General features: G+C 45.3%; 1 protein-coding gene across 1 annotated transcript in view; it reads right to left on the bottom strand.

Moving 5' to 3' along the window:
- Positions 1 to 4,854: 4,854 nt before the first annotated feature.
- TBC1D30 (TBC1 domain family member 30) overlaps positions 4,855 to 26,513 on the bottom strand; it is a 47,505-nt gene continuing 25,846 nt past the window's right edge. The window contains exons 8-12 of the mRNA XM_056130750.1: positions 24,623 to 24,728; positions 13,790 to 13,902; positions 12,689 to 12,828; positions 9,424 to 9,630; positions 4,855 to 5,667 (exon numbers count right to left, since the gene is read on the bottom strand). Of these exons, the coding sequence (XP_055986725.1) occupies positions 4,889 to 5,667; positions 9,424 to 9,630; positions 12,689 to 12,828; positions 13,790 to 13,902; positions 24,623 to 24,728 (1,345 nt within the window). The 3' untranslated portion in view covers positions 4,855 to 4,888. The remainder of the gene's footprint in view (positions 5,668 to 9,423; positions 9,631 to 12,688; positions 12,829 to 13,789; positions 13,903 to 24,622; positions 24,729 to 26,513) is intronic.

Consider the following 26,513-nt stretch of genomic DNA (forward strand, 5'->3'; position numbering starts at 1 on the left):
CTTTTTGGCGGCCCAGTGATCACCATCCTCCAGAGGCCACAGGACAGTCATGTTTGGGCCTGCAATGATGAGACACGCGGGGCCTCACCAGATGGGGGTGGAACCGGCCCTTTCCTCCCCATCCCAACGAGACCCCGAGTCGCCGCCTACGAATGGCCTCTCTGGCTCCTGATCAAGCTCATTAATGGCCATGATCCCAGAGACTCAGAAACAAATCTTGAAACCCAGCAGCTTTTGGCAGAAATGCATCTGGACCACACACAAGGTGGCCACCGCCTCAGAGCTTATTGGAAAGCCAGCGGTGACAGGACAACTGCAGTCTCATGGGAAGGGGAGCGGCATGGGCTCGTCCTTCACACCCTACCGAGATTATGCCCCCCATGAGCGGCTCTCTGGCACAGCCATGGCTCCAGAGGCAAAAGGACTTAATCTAGAGCCCGGCAGCTTGTGGCAGAAAAGTGAATGGATCATGCATTAAACTACAGCGCCATGCCTCCCCAGGAGGGAAAGGGTGTTGCTCCCTTCTGCCTTTTCCCCCCCTGGCAGCAAGGTGGCTGCCGCCTCAGAGCTTACAGGAAAGCCAGGTATGAGCTGGCGGTGACGGGGCAACTGCAGTCTCATGGGAAGGGGGATGGTACCAGCTCGTCCTTCATGCCCTACCGAGGTCACGAGTTGCCCCCCACAAGCAGCTGTCCTGCATGGCCATGACTCCAGAGGCAAAAGGACTTAATCCAGAGCCCGGCACCTTGCAGCAGAAAAGTGAATGGACCATGTGTTGAACTACGGCGTCATGCCTCCCCGGAAGGGAAAGGGTGTTGCTCCCTTCTGCCTTTTTCCCCCTTGGCAGCAAGGTAGCCGCTACCTCGGAGCTTATTGGAAAGCCAGGTATGAGCTGGCGGTGACAAGGCAACTACAGTATCATGGGAAGGGGGGCGGTACTGGCTCGTCCTTTGCTCCCTACTGAGGTCACAAGTTGCCCCCCATGAGCGGCTCTCTGGCACAGCCATAACACCAGACGCACAGAAACCAATCTCGTAATTATCTGGCTCTTTGCAGAAATCCAAAATCACAGCCATGTGACATTATATTATTCTCATAACCAGCTATAGAAAACAAAGTATTTCACAATGCCTTTTCAGCAATTCTGATTCGTGTGTGGGGGGGGGGCAGAATTCTAAACAATAATGGTGCATCTTTTGTCGAAATGATGAATGTAATCAATGTAGAGAAGAGTTAAGTAAAAATCATCTGCCTCGCAGGCATTGGGAGGGGTGGGAGGGGGGTATATCGGGGTTCTTAGTGGTGATAAATGAGTACTGATGAAGGGAAAGGTATTTGATCATTGTATGACCCAGACAAACCTGAAAGCTTAGTAACTTTTCCCACAGTGATTCAATAAAAATATATGTCTGGTCCTCCCGTTGTTCATCGATTTGCTCGAGCGGGCCCAGTAACATCTCCATCGTGAGACTTGTTGTTACTGTGTTTGGCATATCCAATACGTCACAGGTAGCTTGCCAGGCTCTGCTGTGCGGGCGAGGTACTCTCAGTAGCTTGCCTGGCTCTCCAAGAGGGGCAGAGAAATCGAACTCGGGTCGGCCATGTTGGCCGCTTGTAAGGCAAATGCCCTACTGCTGTGCTATTGCTCCAGCATATATAAGAAGAAAAAATAAATTATGAAAAAAAGAAAGTGACTCAGAAATAATATACTGACCCCCCCACCCCACAGTATATTAGCTCACTGCCCTCTATTCCTCCAGACTCCATGAGACTGAATGGCTACATTGCATTTTTATTGTCTTAATGTTTATTAAGGAAAATGACAGATAAAAAAGATAATTTTGCACCCACACATTCTTCTTACTCAGATTCTGGGGACCAGTCATCTTTCCACATTCTTAGCAGGTGGAGATGCTGCCCTGCAGTGCAGTGATTAGATTGAGGGGATCAAAGTCGAGAAATGTTGAAAGAAAAAAGAGAACAGGCAAGTAAATGTCAGGACAACATTCTCCACAGGGAACCAGATAGAAATAGCACAGCAGTTACAACAATGAGGATCTTTATGCATATGTCTTAGTAACCAATACACTTCTTCAGAACAACAAGAAAGACCAAAAAACAAAAACAGAAGGTGGGGTGGAGGGGAGAAATACAATATTCCAAACAGTTCACAGCCCATAGATTGATATTACAAACTAGGCGTAGATTATCTGGAGGCTTTGGAAGAGGGCTGGGAGTGAGGCAGAGGACTGGAAGGGAAGAATTTCCAACATAAGTGCCAACAGGGTACAGACACACAGAGAACTAAAACTACTTGGTAAGTACTTCCAGTGTTGCAGTGTCCAATACTTAGGGTAGATAAGTCCATACTGGTGTTTGTACATGCTGCATGGTAGAGGTTACTGCAGATTTTATTTTCTAAAGTAGGCAAGGCTTATGAATTGACCATTTCACATTGTGACTACTTGGTATAATGCATGCGTGTTATTGGGAGTGCTTGAACAGGAAATGTCAGTTTCACTGAAGCCTGACAAGGTCATCCTTACCTCAGAGCACTATTATCCTCTCAGTGATCCAATCATTTATTAAATACTTATCCCAGACCTTGAGACATCTCATCCATCCCTTTATCTGGAGATCAACACTGGGAAGCAGGTGTGACATGTGATGTGAATACCTAGGTAGTGGGTAGCAATGGGTACAATTCTCAAAACTGCCTGTACCTGGGCCAAAGGGAGGCAGCAGCTGACTCCAGAACAATGCTCCATCAAGACAGACATCCCTTGAAAGAAGCTAACTATTCTGATTCACATAGGGTGGGAGAGGAGAGAAAAATGTGATGCGGAATCATTTTCATCTGTCAAGTTTAGCAGATGGAACGAAGTCGTCTCATTTGCTGAATTTTGGAAAGTGCAGTGGGCCTTGTCCCCGGGGGTGGTGTGCAACGTGAGCCCAACCCTCTACCAACTCACTTCCCCACCAGGCTGTGGGCACGGCTGCTTTTTAAGAAGCTGTATGCTAACTTCAGATGGCACCGAATTCAGTCCTGAAAGTGCAACAACTCATTACTCATCTTTTCCGTCTTCAGTTCTTTTGGGGGTAAAAATACCAACAGAGGGACCAAAGGGCCTCGCTCAGTCTGTGTCATTCTTGTGTTTCTGTTCCAACAGGCTCACATGACCACGTTCTCCATTTTAATATATATATATATATATATATATATATATATATATATATATATAGTGCACTCTAAAAACTCTCTCCCAAACAATAAACTCGGGTTTCAGAATTAGCGATCCAATTAGCTGGGGCTCCCATTGACTGTCTCAGCATATGCCTGCATGGCCAGTCCTGCAGACAGAGAGAAAGAGGCTGGGTCTAACTTCCGAGGCGGCAGATGGAGGAGGCGGCCCAGAAGCAGCTGCAGGAATCAATCTAAACAGAAACTGCTTCTCAAATAAGGTCAGCCGTGGCATTATGTTGCCATCTGAGGATTCAGTGGCATCTGGTGAGAGGTCCTTTATGAGAAGGGGTGGGGTAAATGGCTCACCGATTTTGATTTTCAGAGCCTAGATAGACAATGTCTCTCTGTGCACAAAGAGCATTTGCCCCGCCCGCTGCACTGGAGAAAATGTGGCTCAGTCACATTCAGTCACAGCAGAAAGTTTACTTGGAGCGTCAGAAGTGCTATTTCAGCTGCAGGTAGTTCTGGGTTCCCATCTCCATAGTGGAGAGAACAACGCGGTCTCTGACCTGCTGGGACCCAGGGAGGGGTGGGTGAGATTTCGCTTAAAAAGCACTGGGGCCTTCTCCAGAACAAGGCAGTACTTAAGTCACAAAGAACTGGGGGAGGGGGGGCAGAACACAAAACATTCAAGTAACAGAGTTGAAGGTGCCACATGTCTCTGAGCAGAGACCAGGCAACATCCACCATGGGGAGCTGGTAGGCACCGGCGCTACATGGCAAAGGGTGCAGGATGAGCTCCGTGGGGAGCCCACCAAGTCACCCCCTCACTGAGAAGAGAAGAACATTGGCAAACGCCTTTGGGTAGGAGCGGGCTCTTGAGAGCAGGTGCGTCACTCAGCTCCCATGCTCCTCCACTTGTCTGCATGCTGGTGATCAGCCTCAACGTGAACGGATAAGGGTTTTTCCTCATTTCACAGGTAGAAACATCAAAGGGGTCAAGGCAGGGAGGGGGTGGGTAAGGCGAGGTTGTTTTTCCTCCTGTTTGTTGGTGAGGATAAACAACCACCTTCAGACTGGCAAAGAAAAAAAGAAAACAAACAGATACATTCTCTCTGGCTGGGCGCCAAGACAAAACCTAGGCAGGGTGGGAAGAGGTACTTTCTTTTCACAGCCCCTATTCTAGCAAACTACCGTGTGCATGCTTGCAGCTTAAAGCCCGCATGGTGGGGACAGGAACCGCCCCCAGCACAGGAGGGAGGGAGGGAGGGAGGGAGGGAGGAAGGAAGGAAGGAAGGAAGGAAGGAAGGAAGGAAGGAAGGAAGGAAGGAAGGAAGGAAGGAAGGAAGGAAGGAAGGTTTCAAGTTTAGAGACAATCTTTCCTACACAACTCACAATGAAAACTTGGGGGAAAAAAACTTCACACTTAAAAACCACAATATTTATTTTGCCACAAGAGCCCTCTATCCACGGGGGAGGGGCAAAGCATCCCCGTGGGAGCCTCCACTGTCACACTGAGCTGCCCCTGCACCGAGGGCGGCCCCGGGGCCCAGCCTGCCTGCCTATTCGTTCCCACTGGGTGATCCGAACACGCCTGGAGTCCTTCGCCTGACGCCCCGACCGCACCGCCAGGAGAGAAGGGCGCCTGCGGCCCAGGATGCTGCGAGCGCATCACCACCTGCGGCCCGGGATGCAGGGAGCGCATCACCGCTTCTTGGTGCCGCCGCCTGGTTTGCTGAAGCTGCGGCTCAGGTGCGGGAAGTGCACGCTGGGGGTTCTTTCCGTCGGCCCGTACAGCCCCAGGTTCCGGGCGGTGGCTGACTTCCGCAAGGGTTTGACGCTGGGAAAGGGGCTAAAGATGGGTGTCTTGGGGTGCCCGCCCTGGGGAGGGGTGCTGGTGGCGGCTTTGCTCTCGGCGGGGGCCAGCGGCAGCTCCGGGAAGTAGCGCTGGCCGGGCGGTTGCGCTCTGGCTCCCGCGGCCGCCCCCTCGGCCTGGGGGCTCAGGTCCAAGGCCTCCAGCTTCACCTGCACCTCGGACACGTCGGCCTCGGCCTCGGGGAACGCGGGCTCCGGGGAGCGCCCCTCGATGGTCCGGCCCGCGCTACCCTCTGCGGGCGCCGTCGCCGGCTGCACTCCAGGCCCCGCGGGGAAGGCTGCGTCCTCCGCGCCCTGGCTCCGAGGCCCACAGCCCTCGCTTGGCTCCTCAATCAGCCCCACCGTGTCCCCGCAGCCCAGCTGGCTCTTGCTCCGCGTCATGCTCTTCTTGTGCACCCGGATGTGAGTTCGCCACGGCGAGTTGAGCTTCGTCTTCAGGTCCTCGTAAGGGCCCGGGGATGCTTTGCCGCCCGGGTGACCCGGAATGTGGATGACGGCATTCTTGGCAGCTCGGTTGGACATTTTCATCTTCTTCCCCAGGAGCAGGTGGTTGATGACCGGGTAGTTGTTGACCTGAGACGGGAGGATGCTGGTGACCGGCCCTTTGTCTGAAAGAGAGGTTGAAAGGAGGCGTGAAAGGCCTCTCCGGCTCCCCATCTCCTCAATCTCCCCGTCTCCCCGCAAGCAGGACCACGCAAAGCCCCACCCCCACCCCCGACCCGTGCCACCCAGCACCCAGAACCTGGTGACTGAGGCAGCAGAAACTGAATTCAGCCTTAGAGTTGGGGAAGTCTATTGCACCTCCCCCAGCTCTCCTAAGAGGACCAGCCCAGAAAAGGAATTGATTCTACATATCCCTCCCTGCACTGCCCTCTTCCACCCCCACTGTCTAGAGTCTTCTCGGTCTATACCTCTGAAATCCTGTTTGTAGGAAATCTCCGAAGACTTGTGAAAAGAGTAAGTCAGATGCCCTGACCATAGCAACAGCCAGCCATCAGCCTTTCAGAGGCAGGAGGAAATGCAGCACAGAGAGAAAAGTGATAAGAGGGTGTGAAAATGCAGTGAAATCACAGTTATCCTGAACCTCTGACACACCAAGATGACTGCTGCTCTCTCCTGCAGAGACAGTGGCACTGCCCCCTCCAGGGCGATAACTGGACCTCATATCCCATGACCTCCAGCACCCAGGCCGGGGGGTGCCCACAGTTGGCAATGCAGGAGCAGGGAGGCCTTGCCATCTTTCTATCTTTTTTTTTTTTTTTTTTGCTTTTTTGGGTCACACCGGGTAATGCACAGGGGTTACTCCTGGATCTGCACTCAGGAGTTACTCCTGGCGGTGCTCAGGGGACCATATGGGATGCTGGGAATCGAACCCGGGTCGGCCGTATGCAAGGCAAACACCCTACCCACTATGCTATCTCTCCACCCTCAGGCCTTGCCATCTTTGCAGGTCTCTTCCAGGTCACCCTGCAGTTAAACTCCTCTGGACACACCCCCACTTCCTTGAACATTTCCTCCTGTCTCTGTTCCTGTCCTACTTGGTTTCTTTCACGTCTCTGTGGCTGATCCATCCTGCTAGATCCTCCAGTTCAGGGCATCTCCTAGCTCTTACATGGAAAACATCTGCAGTTCTTCTCTTTGACTCTCACAGCTCTCAGGCTTTGTGCCTCAGACTGAGCCAGAGGCTCCAACTCCTCCCTCTGTCTTTTCAGAATTTCTCCTCTGGTGTGGGCCCCCTGCAACATCAGGACAGCTAATGCAGGGCTGATCCCCCTCCCACACCCGCAATACAGGCATCCTGGTCCCTTGGTTACATAGGCCTGGCCAGTCCCATCCTAGATGCACAGGCTATGCTCTCTTTTCTAAAGTTGGAGCTGCTAGGAAAAAGATAAACGCACCACAAAAAAAAAAAAAAGAAAGAAAGAAAGAAAAGAAAAGAAAGAAATGCCTCTTCAAGCTTTTAACTTTTTATTTGCGTGATAATCTTTATCTCTCCCTCCTTCTACTGTTCCTTTCTGTGACCTATTCAAATCTTTCTACCCAATCCCCAACTTATTCCTAAGAAAGTGACCTTTGCTCCAAATTCCCCATGGAAACAGAAGGAATCAGGTCTGCCTACCAAGCTGATACTGCAAGAAGTCTTTTGCCAATTGAAACCCAAGCACAAAATTTGTAAATCTACAACTGTACCTCATGGTGTCTCACTAATAAAAATTTAAAAAAATAAAATAAAATAAGCCTTTTGCCTCTAGTTCATGTTCAGTCACTCCACCTGTGCAGCTAATCCTGTCCTATACATCACCCCTACACTTGCCTCTGAGAGTCTATTTCCAGCAGCAGAAGACTGTGAAAATACATTCTCTCAGTTCCAAACCTATTGAAGCAGAATCTTTGTTTCAAAATATCCCCAAGTGCTTCCTCTGCACACGTGGAAGTTTGAGAAGCTCTCAAAAACTCAGTGCTCTCTGAAACAACTATCTCTGCCTAAAAGGAACCAAATAAAACAATGATCAAGACGAGGAGCTGGGAACTTTCTCCGGCAAAGAACCAGATTATAAATATTTTAGCCACTGTAGACCAAAACAGGCATAGATAACATGTAAACAAAAGATCAGGCCAATGCAGCTGATTACAAAAGTCACACAGCAAGTAGGACCTGGGCCATGAACAAGCCTGCTCCCAAGGTGCGTCGAAGGCTGTTCCTCATGCTGGGCTGACTTGGTTAGTCCCCAGGCAACAGTTTACCATCCCACCCAAAGACATATATGGTGGCACTGAAAAAGAACTATCAGGAGCCAAGCACTTGACTCAAGCAGCAGAGTACATGTCGATCATTTGCAAGGCCCTGAGGTCAGTGCCGAGCACTGCCAGGGTGCCCGAGGGTCCTCATGCACTACTTGGGTATGCTTCCCAGAAAGTAAGGAAGGAAGAAAGTGAGGGAGGGAGAGACTATACAAATAATCAGAAAACAAGGGTTCTAGTGTTTTCTGATCACTCACTACAGCACTATGTGAAGACTTCCTTAATACTTCCTCATTTCTTAAATGGATTTAAAAACCTGGAAGAGATAGCACAACACGTAGAGCGCTTGCCTTGCACATGGCCTTCCTGGGTTCAAACCCCAGCATCCCATATGGGTCCTCAAACCCTTCCAGGAGTGATTCCTGAGTGCAGAACTAGGAGTAACCCCTCAGTGCCTCTGAATGTGCCCCCCCCCCAAAAAAAACCCTAGTCCTTGCTGTCCTCAAAGATGTAGGGCATTGAGTGAGGCTGGAGCCGTGGGGGGGGGGGGGGGGGGGACAACCCAGTGGTACTCAGGGTCTGGATTTGTGCTCTCGAGTGATGCCTGGCAGTGCTCAGGGGACAATAGGTGCCACTGGTGATGCAAACCTGGATCAGCAAGATTCAAGGAAAATGCTTTAACCCTTGTATAGATTTATTAAGGACAAAATGAGGGCATCTAAGTGTGAATGTCTTGAAAACTGAAGTGCTGTCGTTTTCAACTTTTCTTGCTTCCTTGATGACTCTGGATAAATAATCTATAAGAATCTCCCTATTCCTTCCTTTAAGCAGGTGAATTCAGTTTCTGTGCAAGGTCAGTCACATGCTCAAAAGCATCAAAAATATCAATATGTATTTTGGTTAATTCTGAATAGACATCATTTCCATCAGGATTTCATTTTAAACACAACAAACCCATTCCCAAATCATCACAAATTAAACAATAAAACAAATTGTTTGCTGAGATTTTTTGGAATTTCAAAATATGAAGCTTGACAATCCTTGGAAAAGAGTATTTGCAACCGTATTAAATTGTGTTCTCAGCAGATTCCCAAGACACAGCTAACCCATCAGCGAGGCCAGTAACTGGCTTTTTCCCTTTTCTCCAATCACAGCATCTGTTTTATTACTATGAGATGACTAGAGAACAGCTAAATTTACAGTGCACTGATAATTAAGTTTTATTTTCAAACGCTTAAAATTTTAGGAGGCAACTGCTCCAAAATGTCTCAAGTCCAAGGATTGTGTGGCTCTGGAACATTCTAATCATTCTTCACCACCACCACCCTCCCCCCCCTCCCATCAGCACATGGAGCAAAGATGCACTCAATACCAATTTTACGGTCCTTGGAACCTAAAAAGAAACCACGGTCTTTTTCTTCTTTAGAGCCTGATAAAAATAAAATTTTAAATGAGATGCAAAATATGCTATTATCTCACACCAGCTGTGCTTGTGGCTGCTGAGCCGCTGTGAGTAGCAACTCTGAGGTCACCCTGGGAATGAATGTGTTCTCCCATTCCCCAGCTGACACAGAGCTGCCTCTGTGTCGCTGTCTCTGCACCAGGATCAAGAGCCGCGTTACCTGCCCTGATGTACACCTGATGTGCCTGCTGCTGCTGCTTCTTCTTGATCCGAGAATATTGCCTCTTGAGTGCGTTAATATCTGTGGTCATGCGCTCCATCATCATACTGTTGAAAGCCGCATGGTACTCGCTTCGACAAGAGTTGATGGCTCCCGGACTCAGCTCGGCAATGTTATTGGATCTCAGACTCTGCTCTTCACTTGTTTCTACACCCCAGGGAGGAGAGACAAAGAGACAGTGTCGAGCAGGAGAACTGGTCTAAATGGAAACAGATCACACTACGGACTCTCCAGGAAGTTCTAACTGCCTCAAAGCAGATACCAGCTATCACAGGGTAGTTCTTTTCATTAGATCCTGAAAATATTTCTGCATTTTCATAGTCTTACTGTGGTTTAAAATAAGCTGTAAGATTGCCACTTTGTTCATTCTATAAATATGTTTTGGTACTAGATCAAAGTTACTAATATCTCTACAAATCCTTAAAAATGTATAACTCTGGGGAAGGGGGATCACAGAGAGAACAGCCAGGCAGGAGTGATCCCACAGCACAGAGCCAGGAATAAGCCCAGAGCACTGTCAGGTGTGCCCCACCCCAAAAACATACAAACAGACATATATAACATATATATGATATCATATATATATATATCCAGAAGCGTAAAGTCATTTAAATCATTATATAAATTATAAGACTCTGGATGGTAGTATAGCTAAAAGAGGGTTTTTTATTATGTAACAATGCATTTCTATTACATTATGTCTAATGTGTTTAGTCTGATGTGGTCTTTGCTTCTGTAACACATATAACTAGCAGATTTGTCCCTGAACAAAGCTTAAAATTTCATCTAATAAAGAGAAGCAAGTACTAAGGGAGAGTATACCCACGCTAAAGGGGATACAAAGACTTCTCTAGCACAATGATAAAATTTTCCAGAGGAGAAGCTGAAAATTACACATTTAGAAGGTTTCAAGTATCTGACATATACTTAGAAAGTGATACACAGAGAAAATTCAGAGTACCAATATATTTCCTTTTAACTAAATATATTGTAAAGATATAAAAAATTTTAGAATAATAAGGCCTGTTATATGAACTTAATTAAAACAAATTAGAAAGACAAATGGTGCTATTTATGATAAAGCAATCGTCATTCTGTAACACACAACTGCATGGTTTATAGAAATCAATAGGGAGGGTCAGAGAGATGGTACAGCAGATGGGGGGGTTGCCTTGCATATGGCCAACCCAGGTTCTATTCCTGGCATCCCATATGGTCTCCTGAAAACTGCCAGAAATAATTCCTGAATGCAGAGCCAAGAGTAATCCCTGAGTATTGCTGAATGTGGCCCCAAAATAAAAACAAACAGAAAAATCAGTAGGGGCTAGAATATGACTCAAGTAGTAAAACACATGCTTAATATGTATTTTACCACTCACATGTGAATAGTAATTTCACATGTAAGGCCCTGAATTTGATCCCCGCTGGCCTCTCCCCACCCATACATCTCAGAAGAGTACCAGTAGCCCCTGAGCACCCTGAGATCCAAGCACCAAACTGTCCAAGCACCCACCACAAGGCTGAGCAGCACTTGGACTGGCCCTGGATCCCCTCCCTCCATTTCCACAATCGATTGGTGTGGTGCCTATGGAAGGAAGGAAGGAAGGAAGGAAGGAAGGAAGGAAGGAAGGAAGGAAGGAAGGGAGGGAGGGAGAAGAGAGAAAGAGAGAGGAAGGAAGGAGGAAAGGAATGAAGGAAGGAAGGGAGGGAGGAGAAAGACCAACCCAGACTGCAGAAGCAAAGGTTCAAAAATTTTAGAATTAAAATATATATTGATCCCATGGCTAGAAACCAAAAGTTTGCATGCAGGCAAACAAGAGGAGGTATAAAGCCACTGCCTGGTTCACTTGTAGTAGTTATAAATTTTCTTAATCAAAAGTGGTCAAGGTAACCTGTAAAGAAAGGATTAAACATTTAAGATGTTCTAGTTCTGCTTTCTTAATTTTAAAAGTCACTGCTTCAAATTTCAATATGGGGAGTGAGAGTGTGAGAGAGAGAGAGAGAATTGTAAAGGACATAATGAAATCAATAGAACTCTTTTGGGTTTCAATTTTTAAAAGTCATTTAAAAAAGATGAATAAGTACAAAGGACATACACACAAACAGAATGAACCCAAACATCAATCAGTGTTAAAATTTAAAAAAAAATACTAAACTAAACTTGGGGGAAATACTGAAGACTTTACAACCCAAAACAAAAAATTTAAGGAAGAATTCAAAAAAATTCTAAGCATGAAGAACAAAACTAAGAATTAGTCCTGGGTTTTGAGAAACTAGTATAACATTGACAGATGGCAGGGTGAATGCAGGATTGCCTAACTTCTATTTCGTTTCTATCTTCTTTCAGCAAAGAGAATGCTCTCAAAACTTGAAGAGTAAAAATAAAATCCTAAAGAGCTGTCTTCCAGGATAAGAAAGAACATAGTAGGAGAACACAAACTGTTTCCCAAAAGCTCATTACAATAATGTCCAGAACAGAGGAAGTCTATTTGCCTCAAGAAAGAGCACCACTTAAAGAGCACCACATTTTAAGAGGGACATTACCAAACTGAAGAATATTCAAAGGTAAATTTCTATAATATTAAAAGTTCCACAAGTCATATCCTCTAGAAATACTTAAAGAAATTCTGAACATGTGTCAGGAAGAGAGCTTTGTGGGACACAGTGAGTGTCCTCAGAGATCTAGGTACTCCCAGCAGAAGATGCCACGATTTCTACTGTTTGTCCTCCACAGAAGTCCTGTTGGAACTAAAAGGTGGCGGTTTTCTCCTTGCAACCATGGACCAAAAGGAGGAATCAACATGACAGGAGGTTTCCTGCCACCCAATTCAGGTGGAAATTCAACATAATGTTTTAGATTTCAAGGATGTTTTTATAGTGGAAGAGAAGCCAATTGAAAATGAATTCATCTCAAGGAGAATGTAGTAAGCTTCTATTGCCAGCCAGCATCCGGGCTAAGGAACTGAGCACACAAGTTGAATCAGATGAGTAGGTTGTAAAATTACCATAAAGGGAAGGAAGTAGCGTGCATGCAGCCCATGTGACAGAGAGATCCTACTGCAGGATAAAGTAAAAGGAAAGGGGTCTGAATAGTGACCTTTAATAGTGGGAACCTCAAGAAATAGGCATCAGTAGGATGATGATAATACTCTTGCTGGAGAGACCCACCACACCGAGGGCATCTAAGTAGGCACTACCTCATTACCTTTAATCTGCTTTTGGTACTTCTGCAGTTCAGGTGCTAGGAGCCCACTGAAAGGGCCAAGACAACCTACTGCATTAGCAATGACATCTTCATCGTCTGGGTCATTCTCCTCATCACTGTCTCTGATCTTACCACGCCGCCTTGGAAAACAAAAAGAAAATTTTGAAGGAAATACCATTATTTTGGGAAAATAATACCAGGGCTTAACTGAAATGCACAAAAGTATACATATTTATAAATTGTGTAGAAATAATGTACATGTAGGGGAAAGATATATATTACACATATGTATACACAAACACACATACACACATCTATAACAATCTCTCTTAACCACTGGTCAATAGTAACAGGCCCTGAAGATGAAATTACAGAACTGAGTCTGCCCCTGTGATGGAAGGGGACACTCAAATATTGGTGGTGGGACTCAGACATTCGGGGGGGTGGGGGGGGCCAAGGCTAAAACTGTTACTAACAGTATTGTCAGCCATAGTGCTTAAATAAAAGTTTAAATAATAATCAATTCTTCAAGAATAACATTATATTGTGTTTTACAGATGTATAGAGATATTTGTGGGACACATTGACATTGAGAGAGATTACTGTCGTGGAATTTTGTGCCATATTTCAGTACAAATTTGAAGTCTGTGAGATTGCCATGTCTTAAAGTAGCCCCTTCTGTTCTTGTAAAGCTGGTTCCAAGTCTATGAAGTTCCTGAGCTGTTGTTTATCCATGATCTTCTGTATCGTACCTTCCAATCTGAATGAGAGTCTGGACGGGTAAAGTATTCTTGGCAAGGCATTAATTTCACTTAACTTTTTACTATGTCCCACCAAGTGATATGCATAATATCCTTTCAGTGACAGTATTGCAAACCAAGTTCCTGAGAGGAAAAATATCTGCTTTTTTTAAAAAACAAAAATAAAATAAAACTATTGTACTTAACAACAACAACAAAAATCTTTGGCAAAAAGACAGACAGATTATTAGTATCCAACTACTCTAAATATATTTCTAGGATTTAACTGGTATTGATACTAAACTACACTAAAATGTAATCAAGTCTTTCATCATGAATACCAGAAGGAACAAGTACGTACCCAGGAACTGAGGCAGGTTTCACCGCGGCTGGGAAGGGTGTGATGTTGTAGGTGTATTTTTCCCTCAGCTCTGCCAATTGTGGAAAAGGGAACGGTGCCATAGAATAAACTGTCTGCAAAAGAAAAGGGAAAAGATACCAAGTCTGAAAACGGGGCCCAGGACAACTTTTATCCATCCTGGAAAAACGTCCAGGTTTGACAAAGGTGGGTGTGAAGAGAGGGACAGTGATTGTTCCTTACACAGCCAATGGGCAGTTTCAACTTTAACATCTACTTAAGAGAAAGACAAACACAATGAATGACACAATTGTACATGCTCCCTGTTCCTCAGATCCCCCTCCTCCCAACAGGTAACCAGGGTGAACCCAGTGGTCTGCCTGGTTTCCTGCTGAGGTCAATTTCCAAATCTACAGTTCCCTCTTACTTTGTTTTTGTTTTTGGGTCACACCCGGTGATGCACAGGGGTTACTCCTGGCTCTGCACTCAGGAATTACTCCTGGCGGTGCTCAGGGGACCATATGGGATGCTGGGAATCGAACCCGGGTCGGCCACGTGCAAGGCAAACGCCCTACCTGCTGTGCTATCGCTCCAGCCCCAGTTCCCTGTTACTTTGATAGCAAAGAATCCATCAACCCTCGATGGTAATGCTTGTTTTTCAAAACTTTGATGACTTTTTTATAGACATTTATGTCAGTGTTCCAGATAAAATTAAGTCCAGTGAGTGATCTTGTGAGTGACTGCAAGTTTTTTTCAAATGACTGTGAATGCAACGTATCCTAGGTGAAAATTATTATCTGTGATATTTAAAGGAAAGGGGGTAAAGAAATGAAGTGGCAGAGTGTAAAGCATATAGGCTGTTAAAACTCTATAAATAAAGATAAAGCATATGTGCTTCCTCCAGAATTTCAAAAATTACATCTCATTAGATCAGCACGAGGAAAGTCATCTCTTTTTTGTTTGTTTGGTCTTTGTTATATTAAAGTCAAATTTCTCCAATATATTTCTTTAGTCCTTCAGGGTCGTTATTCACCTGGAAAGGTAGATTAATGCCACCAACTTTCATCTCTCCAGGTCTGAGAGATTAAAGCTGTTCAAATATCCTGATGACAGCTCTCCCAAAGCAAGATTTGTTCATCCCAGGCCTTTTCTCTAATGCTTGCAGGGCACACACAGAGGACTCACAGCTTAGTAGGAAGGAGCTGCAATGCCCTATTTCACTTCCCAGTGCACAGCTGCTCCGTGATGGTCCACTGTAATTTTCTTTTTCCAGAACATCCTCTTTATACGGTTGACCCTAAACTTCATGAGTCCCCCTTATTTCTCACCACAGATTGCCAGAATTCCAAACAAGTAAGAGTTGGCTCAAATGCCTTCCCTTCAACTGCCTATTATGAAACAAAGGTCCACAACTAATAGGGATGGCCCTGACATCTCTAAGCTGACTGTCTCACAGCCCATGTCAGCAGACCCTTAAGCAACCCCCATTCAAACTGCATGAATCCACTTACACACCTGCGAATCCCACACTCACAGATTCAAACAACCAGAGATGTCAGAATCCTTGGGGATAAAACCCACAGATAGGAAAGGCAGATCATGAAAAACACAAAAAAAACAGCCACTGATTTTTGTGTCCAAGAGTGGTGACTGAAACTCATATCCCGCAGATAACAAGGGGAAACTGGCATCATGTTTTCAAGAAGCCAAAAGTTCAGGGTAGAAACAGGGAGCCAGGGCAAGAGTGCATACCTGGCAAGCATGATGCTGATTCCTGACACACCTGACCACACACACCTCTGACCTGGAGCAGCATCTTACCACCTGGTGTGAACACTGAACTGTCTGGTCAGTTATCTAAGTGTAACTGAAAGTGGCCCTAGAGTCCCTCGGGATGGCTTAGGAGCCCCATCAACACACCAAAAAAAGAGTTCTGGATGAATTTTCATGAACTATATGGCAGCACAGGGGTTGATGCCCTGAGCTGCTGCCATGTTCAAAGCTATTGATGCCTGATTATGCAGGAAAGGCTGAGAGGCAACAGATAAAATCTACTAAAAGCAGAACTGTTTCCCTGTGGAAAGAAGCAAAGAGCAACTGAGAAGTGTGAAATCTGGCTGGTTCCCAACATCTCTGGGCCTCCTTTATCACATCTGAAAAGTGGATTACCTCCAAGAAGGGAGAGGAGAAGATGGGGTGTTGAGAGCCCAGGGAATGATAGCAAGGGTGCTACCGTGTTGTTACTGCCTTATTTCCTAAATAGGATGGTGGGAATGTAGATATAGTTTGATACATTATTTTCAGTATGTTCTGCATGTTCTAAATGCTTCACAAAATTTCACAGGCCATATTACTAACATGCTCTGCGTTCACTCAGGTTCTTTCATGCTCCAGAGGTGACCAACAGCCCATGACCCAAGAAGCTGCCCTTCTGCCATTTCAGAACTCTGCCCCCAGGCCCTCCTGAGGGAAACAAAGAGGTTTGAAACCCTCTGCTTGGCACCCAGAATTCAGCACCCCCAGCAGGAGCTCAGTGGAGCACCACCAGCCACTGACCATGACACACTAAATAAGGTTCCAGCATCAGAGCACGAGCCAACATGCCCTGCACTCTGTTTCTAGAGAAACAGAGTTAACCTTAATAAAAATAAGGTTTATTAAATATCTTAACCCCTAAAGAAATGGGGTTCAGATATTTAATAAACCTTATTTTTTTCTATTAAAGTTCAAAATATGAGATTAGGGGCTGGAGAGCCAGCACAATGAGCTAGAGCTTGTGGGAGGCCTGGATTTGTTCCCCAGCATCACACGGTTCCTGAGCACCTGGCCTGCCAAATTTCATACAGAGGTCAAGTTCTGGTCCGCAGGTAGTCAAGATTGAAAGCAGAGAACCAGAGATAAGATGCCTGAACTCAATGGAAACTTGATTTAGGGAATGGAAGGGTCGGGAGACTGGGGCATAAGGTCTTTAGATAGGATGCCTGAAAAAATATTACTTTTTATATTCTTTTAGCTAGGGGGATAAGTGAATTCTCCACATTAGGTATAAAACATTTAAGATAGTAATATAAAGGGGAAACAGAATGTTTGATATTATCTTCTCTATAGCCTCGGTGCATATCCAAGATCCATTCTTGGGAATTTTTCTCTGGGGCCATTTTCTTTCCAATCTCACAGGTACTGCATGGGCCCCTGAATAATGCCAGGAGCAACCCACAAGCCAGAAGCAGCCCCTGAGCCCAGTGTGACCCAACCCCTACCATTACCACAAAAAACAAACAAAACAAAAACCCAACCCCTACTACCACACACACACACACACACACACACACACACCATACACAAATATATATAGAGAGACTAGCTAGATTCACTTGTTTCATTTTTATCAGTATTGCAAAACATAATCAGAAAATTCCCTTGTCCCACCTCCTGAAGAAAGTTCGCAAGAACGGAATGAGGACTATAGCTTACCCCTACTTCCTCCGATCCTCCCTTGGTCAGCTAAAACCCTTTAACTAAGAAGAAAACTAGCTTTATGGTGCTTTCATGTTCTGTGTCTAGTGCTGTTCTCTCTACCTTTTCTCTCATTCCTGCAAAGAAGAAATCAGGACCAAACGTGTTTCCAGAAATTCAGACCGTGGCTCACTTGCTGTGGCACTCACAGTCTGAGGGCAGCTGAGCTGATGACAAGCACATACCAGTCTCCTCAGGGCACCAAGGAAGTTTCAAGCTTCCAACTTCATCAATCAGAGATTTAATGAGATTCCAGGGAAGGAATTTCACAAATCACTCGAGTCAAAATGTTACACAAATAGAATCTAGAATTAGGACTGAATTTAAACGCAACTTAGTTCAACCTTCCTTCCAAGCAGGAGACCCCTCCAGAGAGCAGAAGTCCTTAAATGTGTTTGACCTACCACCCATTTCTCAGAAAAACATTTACTTAGCAGCCCCCCAACTCTGCCCTCTTTAAGCAAACAAACTGGAAGCAATCCCCAATTGGGCCTGAGGTTATTGCTGCCCCCACTGAAGTGGCCCAGTGCTCTGGGCTGGGGTAATCACCATTATGGGGAAAAATCTACTCTAGATCAGTGCTCTTTAGCTCTCCTACACCTGTGGACCTGCACCTGTCCTGCATACCAGAGGACCAGGAGTTATAACTAAGACATGGACGGTAGTTTTCAACCTTTCTATACCAGTGGACCAACAGTGGTCCATGGCCCCATGACTGAAGACCACATTACTAGGGCATGTCCAATAAGGGTGGAATAGACACAGCTGAGATCTTCCAGTGATGGCATCTAGTGCTCCACAGAGCTGACAGCTTCTGTTTTTTGGTCTGCCTGCTGGGGAGGTGGGAGGGGATCACAGTCAACTATGTTCAGAGTTGACTCCTGGCTCAGTGCTCAGGGTCCGCTTCTGTCAGACTTGGGGGACCATGTGAGATGCTGGGGATCAAACCTGGGTGAGCCACGTGCAAGGCAAGTACCCTACACACCGTACTATCTCTCTGGTCCCACAGCTTCCATTTTTTTTGTAGGAGTACTGCTATTTATTCAGCCACTGTTTAGCTGATTGAATTGGGCATGAACTCCACCTTAATTTTTTTAATTTATTTTTTTCTTTTTATATTTATTTATTGAATCATTGTGGGAAACATTACTAAGCTTTCAGGTTTAAGTCTCGGTCATACAATGATCAAACACCTTTCCCTTCATCGCTCTCCTTCTACTGAACAAGCAGCCACGCCCTTGTAACCACCACTCTATCATGAACAGAAAAGGGTAAACAACCCAAGGGAAATGCCTGGCACTCTGTGAGCCCCCACCCAAGTGACGATGAACCACTGCCAGGCAATTTGGAAATGGGTTTCTCCAACCATTATCTCTACTGCCTCAAAGAACACATGGGAGGCTGTTGACTCTGACGAAAATCCACACACACTCTTCCACTGGCGTTCCCCAATCCCTTTTTTGAGTACTCTCATTTTTTAAACAGCCATTACTAATAAAGAGTGATGTGATTTATGAGGGAATAAACCCCAGTAGATAATTTTGTCTGTCACACAGAACTGAAAAAAAAAAAACCCAATCAGGAGAGACCACACTGGGAGATTCCTTTCATCTCTTCAGCTCATAAATAAAGACGAGAGCAGTCTGCATTTATCATCTGCAGCCACTTTCCACTGCTGACAGGTTTACAGCTCACAGTAATTGGAGTGCGGCCATCAAATTAATATTTTAATACTAAATACAGCAGAGACGGGGCCTAGCGTAGTATTCACCCATTTCTCTCCCTTAACACTCTATAACAACAAGGAAATCCAACAAGCCACTTTTCCATCCAAATGACCAATACATGCTTAACTAAACATTTATGTTAAAGCACTGCTGAAAACTTTTTTCTCACTATTGACATGCTTTACGAGAAACATGGAAATATCAGTTGGGCAAAAATTAGGTTCAATTCATCTTCACCCAGATGTTCTCCTCTGCGGGGGAAATGCTACTAAAATGGGATTTAATCAATCAGTCCTCAGCCTGCACTTTGATTTTCATAATAGGGGTGTGCTGGGGGCGGGGGTTCTCTTTCCTCCTAACTCCAAGTGAAATTCCATTAAGGCAAAGATGGTCTATATCAACATACTTCTTCTGGGTGGGTGTAGAGCAGAGGTGGGTGACACATACGATGGTTCGGGGGAGCCTGAAGCCACTTTCCAAAGAGCTGAGGAGCATCTAGGCAACGTCCAGTGGTACACAAGGTACTGGAGCCAGGGCATCATGCATACAAGTCAAGCTCTCATTCACCTGAGCTACATCTCCAACCCTAACTACTCTTCTTACTTTTCTGACACTGCTTAAACTTGATGTAAAATGGAATCCCTTATTGTTCACATTATTCTTCTAAAGAGGATGCCAAGCCCTATAAGGACATATTTTAAGTAAGGTAAAGTAGTGTATCTGGAAAAAGCACTATGCTAGCAGTTGAAGGTTTGGGTCTGGGTCTTAGATTTGTATCAAGATCACCTAAGAGTCTATGAAGTTCCTGACTTGTTATTTTTTTGTGAATCTGTGTATTGTTCCTTCAAGTATGAATAAGAGTCTAGCTGGGTAGAAAAAAACGCTCCACTCACTAATCATCAGGGAGATGCAATCAAAACAACAATGAGGTATCATCTTATACCACAGAGACTGGTACATATAAAAAAAAATGAACAAGAACAACCAGTGCTGGCATGGATGTGAGGAGAAAGGGACTCTCATTCATTGGTCGGAATGCCGATTGGTCTGGCCTTTTTGGAAACAATATGGACATTCTTCAAAACACTAGAAATTGAGCTTCCATATGACCCAGCAATACCACTTCTGGGAATATATCCCAGAGGTGCAAAAAAAGCATAGTAGAAATGACATCTGCACCTGTATGTTTATTGCAGCACTGTTCACAATAGCTAGAACCTAGAACCAACATGAGTGCCTGAGAACAGACAACTGGTTAAAGAAACTTTGGTTAAAGAAACTTTGGTATATCCACACAATGGAATACTATGCAGCTGTTAGGAAAGATGAAGTCATTAAATTTGCTGTAAGTGGGTGAACGTGAATAGTACCATGTTAAATGAAATTAGAAAGAGAGGGACAGGGACTTGAGGATAGCACAGTGGGTAGGGCATTTGCCTTGCATGCAGCTGACTCGGGTTCGATTCCCAGCATCCCATATGGTCCCCCGAGCACCACCAGGAGTAATTCCTGAGTGCAGAGCCAGGAGTAACTCCTGAGCAACGCTGGGTGTGACCCAAAAAGCAAAACAAAAAAAGAGAGAGGGACATAAAATGACTGCACTCATTTGTGGAATATAAGATAGCATGAGAGACTAACAACCAAGGACAGTAGAGACAAAGGTCCAGGAGCATTGCTCCATGGTTTGGAAGCCTGCCTCACATGTTGGGGGAGAAGACAGTTGGAATGGAGCTTAAGTCAATGATGGTTGGAAGGATCACTCGGTATGGGAGATGTGTGCTGAAAATAGACAAAGGACCAAAAAGGATGATCTCTCAGTATCTATAGTGCAAACCATAATGCCCAAAAGTAGAGAGTAAGAAAGAAAGTCCCTCCACAGAGGCAGGGAATGGGGTCCACTGGGAGTGGTGGGAGGCATACTGGAGATGTAAGTGGTAGAAAATGCACATTGATGGAGGGATGGTTATTCGATCATTGTACAACTGAAACTCAATCATGAAAGCTTTGTAACTGTAACTCATGGTGACTGGATTAAGAAAGAAAGAAAGAAAGAAAGAAAGAAAGAAAGAAAGAAAGAAAGAAAGAAAGAAAGAAAGAAAGAGGGAGGAAGAAAGAAAGAAAGAAAGAAAGAAAGAAAGAAAGAAAGAAAGAAAGAGAAATATAAAAGAAAAAAAGAATACCTAAGAAACCACCAAGATGTTCATTCCCCATATCTCAGCTTCACCTTGGAAAAGACAGAACAGGTTAACTGATCTTTAAATTCTTTTAAGTCAGTCTTTCTCTAAGGGATGTTTAAAAGCTATTTCCCTGAGAACCACCTGTTTCTAAATAGCTGCACTTTGGAGTTGAGTTTGGAAATCACTGTCTCAAATTTATGATTCTGTGCATTCATTGAGAACTTACTTTCAGCATCATGGAGATACAGAGAGGGGAGGGGTTAGGGAGGGGAGGGCGGAGCACTAGTCTTCATTGGTCTTCATTAGAGAAATATGATGAAGTCATCATAAAAATGCCAAGCAATAGAACAGAATCCACAATGCACATTGAATCAATGCTGGAAACCAAAAGTCATGAAAGAATGTGGAAGCGGCTGTGCCACAGAGGGCGGAGATAAGAGGCTGGTGAGAACGCGGGTGAGGAGACTACGCAGAGCCCAGTTGGGTGGGCGCACCTTCCCGGAGACAGGGCCAGAGCAACACAAACTCAGTGACTGGGACTGAGTGGGGGCAGAGTTGTGACTATGAAATAGGTCCCAGTAGCGCGATAGTGGGAAACACCTTTGGAGAGATGAGGAATAGAGCCAAGGGCACCTCCAGTGAAACCCCCCTGAAAGGAAACTTATCTTCATGAACTCTAAACTTTTCTGCATTTCTGGGCAGGGGGCGGGGCTGCTCCTAAACAGCATCACCCCCTCCCAGCAATACTCAGCCTGGCTGGAATGGCCTGACAGTGCTGTGGCAGAGCCATGGGGGCACTGCCCAGGTCGAACAGTGCAGGGGCACCCAGGGCTAGAGTCCATGATGCTGAGGCAGGAAAGGGGCAGGGGCGGGGTGGGGGGGAGGTTGTCAGGGAAGAATGCAATGCTGCTAACTGAACTTCGGACGCAGTGCATGCAAGTTGTAAACATCAGCACTCTAATCCACCTTCCCAGTCCTTTTCTCCTCCCTCTCCCTCCATCCCACCTCATTTTCCCACCTGGTGGTGCTCAAGACTGACTCTAGGATCACTCCCAGTCATGCTTTGGTGACCACTACAGTGCCAGGGTCAGTCCGTGTTGGCCATGTGCGAGGCAGGTGCTTTACCTCTCTAGCATCTCTCTGGCCCTCTTCTGTTCTTCATAAGGCAGAAAATTGTGAGCTGCCTTTGTTCCCCTACCTCCATTTTCCCCCTCCTTCAAAAACCGTTTGTAGCAAATATCAGGAGATATTTGCTTAATGAATTAATGTGTGTACTGACTAGTAAAAAGAAAAATGCTAACATTTAAAGCAAAGTGTAGTCCGTGATCTTAAGAAAACTTAAAGATCACTGAGGAAATAAGACACAGTCTTGCACCGAGAATGCAACAGATGTGAAAAAAGGTGGAAAGAACCTCACACCCGTGAAAAAGGCCTGTAGTAAGAAGGGCAGAAACAAACAGTGCTGGCAGGGAAGCAGTAAAGAAAGAATCTTCAACTGCTGTGTGGGGGGAATGTAAACTGCTCCAACCTCTATAAAAAAAAAAGTGTTGAAGTTTCTCAATAGATTCAAAATTGATCTACTCTATGATCCAACCAACAGTCTCTCTCCTGGAACACAGAAACACTGATTTGGAAAGACGTGCGCACGCTGATATCCCCTGGAAATAGTCCAAGGCCCAGCAAGAGATGAGTGCATAAAGAAGACACAGTGCATGCACTTAATAGAACAGCACTCAGCAGAGGGAAGGGTAGGGCATGTGAGGGAAGGAGATGGGAGAATTAAGGGGAGGAAGGAAGGAAAAAGGAAGGAAGAAAGGATGGATGGAAGGAAGGAAGGAAGGAAGGAAGGAAGGAAGGAAGGAAGTCAACAGGCAATAAAAACAAACTCTTAGAAAAGACCAAATCTTGTCTTTTGCTACAACAGATACAGAACTGGAGGAGGTCATGCTAAGTGAAATAATTCAGGAAAAAATAAATACCAGATGAGATAATCAGCCCCTGTCCATAGACACAGGGAAGTATTAGACAAATCCAACACCCATTATTAGTGAAAACCCTTAGCAAAATGGGACTGAAGGAGCTTAGCTCAAAATTATAAAGGCCCTGTACAGTAACCCATAGGTGACATCATCTTTAATAGGGAAAAACTGTAAAGTCTTTCCCTTAACTCCAGGCATAAGACAAGGATGTCCATGCTTCACTGCTACCATTCAACACCATATTGGAAGTCCTTACCACAGCAATTAGGCAAGAAAGAGAAACCAAAGAAACTTAAGTTGGTAGAGAAGAAGTCAAACTACCACTATTTGAAGATTACTTGATATTCTACATAGAAAACCCTATAGGCTCCACTAAAAATCCTCCTAGAAACAATAAACATTAATCTGAAAGAACATATGCATATCTAAGTACACTGCATCATTGTTTATAATAGACTAGATCTGGAAACAACCCAAATACCCAACCACTAATGAATGACTAGAGAAACTGTACAGTATATATGTATTTGGCATATATGCATAATATAGTATGACTTAGCTGTGAGAAAGGTTGAAATCCTGCTGTTTGTTGCAACTTGGACAGAACTGAAAGAAGACATGCTAAGTGCAGTGAGTCAGAAAGAAAAAGACAAACACCAGATGATCTCACCACTTTGCAGAGAATAAAGAAACAAAGCAAGGGATTAGATGAATGAATCAATGAAAACAACCTTAAGATGCAGTCAATTTGAATGAAAACCAGTGATTTGGGTGTTCTGGGGTGCGGTGGGGAGAGAAGGGAGATGTTAGGAATGGTGAAGGAATCCTGGCAATTTGGTGGTGGGCATGGGGTAGCATCATTGCAAGTATAAGACAATCATATTGTACACTGTCACTGTCACTGTCCTCCTGTTGTTCATCGATTTGCTCGAGCGGGCCCAGTAACGTCTCCATTGGAGACTTTGTTGTTACTGTGTTTGGCATATCGAATACATCACGGGGAGCTTGCCAGGCTCTGCCGTGCGGGCGAGATACTCTCGGTAGCATGCTGGGCTCTCCGAGAGGGGCGGAGGAATCGAACTCGGGTCGGCCATGTTGGAAGGGGAACCATATGGGATGCTGGAAATCGAACCCGGGTTCGGCCACGTGCAAGGCAAATGTCCTACCCACTGTACTATAGCTCCAGCCCCATGACTTTTAAGCAAGAATTGGAATAAAATTCATAGCAAATACCTATGATTCCCTTCCTCCCCCCCCCCCTCCCCCTCCTCCTCCTCCTCCTTTGTGAACACTTAGATTCTAATCACAATATATGTGGACTTGGTCGGCAGAAAAACTACAGCAGAAGGCTGGCCAGATCCCTTTCCCAGACAGCTGCTGTTCCAGCCGTACCGTTCCCATGCTTCCCGGCGGGGTGGGGCTCTGCTGCCCACTCACCTGCATGAGTTCATGGCTTTCCAGGAGGTCATTCTCTAGCATCTCCTGGGAAAGGCGCCCCATGGTGCTGTAAAATTCATCTGCTGTTTCACAACATTCTATCTGCCTAGATAGAGAAAGAAGAGAGACGTGAGTTGCAAAGACAATCCCAGGTGTGTGCAGGTGCCATTCACAGGCTGTGCTTCTGTTTGCCATCAAATCAACCACGGGAGTGAACAGTAAATATCAAATTCCTGGGGCCAGAGTGATAGTACACTAGGTAGGGCACTTGCCTTACAGGCAGCCAACCCCCGCACCACATCTGACTGCCAGGAGTGAACCCCAAGTACAGCCAAGTATGGCCCAAAACAAAAGGGAAAAGTAAAATATTGAATTCCAGGTATACACTCCCAACATGGCCTTCTATATGTGAAGAGAAGATAAAAGACATTGAAGGCAAGTTAGGAGCACTTACTACAGGATGAATTCCTTCTCTTCCCTAGCAGTCAGCAGACTCACTCCAACTGTGGCATCTTTATTGCTACTATATAGCACAGCCCATGAACTAAAAGACTCACTAGTGACCATAAATCAGAAGCCCCAAAATTGGGTACTGAAGAACCATGATCCCTCTGGAGATGTTGTTTTGTTCTTGTTTTGTTTGGGGACCATACCCAGCTGTGCTCAAAGCTTACTCCTAGCTCTGAAGGCAGAGATCAGTCCTAGTGGGCTCCGGGGAGCATATGGGGTATCGGGTATCAAACCCAGGTCAGTCACATGCAAGGCGACTCTCTGTATGAGCGGCTGTTCTCAATCTGCAAACTGTGAGATCATTGATAGACTAAACCAGTCAAGTAAAAGACAGGAGATATTTGAACTTTATCTGCAAGTCCTGTCAGTCCATGTCTTCACAACAGGCATTTCCAGTTCTTCTAGGGGCATTGGTAGTTGGTGATAACACTCATTGTTGCCTCTGGTTCTACATATGACTCTGTCACCCTGCAACCTGCTTGGTGGGTTACACTTGAATCCTTCTTCTAGGAGTACACAAAGGAAAGAGGGGAAGCAATGATCACAATGTACCCCATTTTACCATTTCAGTGTTCATTAAACAATAAGATAATTCTACTCATAAGACATGTGCTTTAACCATGGCTGGCGTGGATGTGGGGGAAAAGGGATGCTCTTTCACTGTTGGTGAGAATGCACACTACTCCAGCCTTTATGGAAAACAATATGGACAGTCCTTCAAAAACTAGAAATTGAGCTTCCATATGACCCTGCAATACCACTTCTGGGAATATACCCCAAGGATGCAAAAAAGCACTGCAGAAATGACATCTGTACCTATATGTTCATTGAAGCACTGTTCACAATAGCCAAAATCTGGAAACAACCCAAGTGCCTTAGAACAGATGACTGCTGAAAGAAACTTTGGTACATCTACACAATGGAATACTATGCAGCTGTCAGGAGAGATGACATCATGAACTTTGCTTATAAATGGACAGACATGGAGAATATCATGCTACATGAAATGAGTCAGAAAGAGAGGGACAGACATAAAAGATCTGCACTCATTTGTGGAGTATAAAACAACATAACATGAGGCTGACACCCAAGGATAGCAGATACAAGCACCAGGAGGATTGCCCCATAGCTGGAAGCCTGCCTCATGGGGAGAAGGCAGCTGGAATAGAGAAGGGATCACTAAGAAAAAGATGGCTGGAGGAATTGGTCGGGATGGGAGATCTGTGCAGAAAGTTGATAAAGGACCAAACATGATAACCTCTCAGGGCCTGTATTTCAAACCATAATGCCCCAAAGAGATTATGGGGAATCATGTCTGCCATGGAGGCAGGGGGAGAGTGTATCGGGGATACTGGTGGTGGGGAATGTGCACTGGTGGAGG

This window comes from Sorex fumeus, unplaced genomic scaffold (genome assembly GCF_029834395.1).
Source record: "Sorex fumeus unplaced genomic scaffold, SorFum_2.1 ptg000081l, whole genome shotgun sequence".
NCBI lineage: Eukaryota > Metazoa > Chordata > Mammalia > Eulipotyphla > Soricidae > Sorex > Sorex fumeus.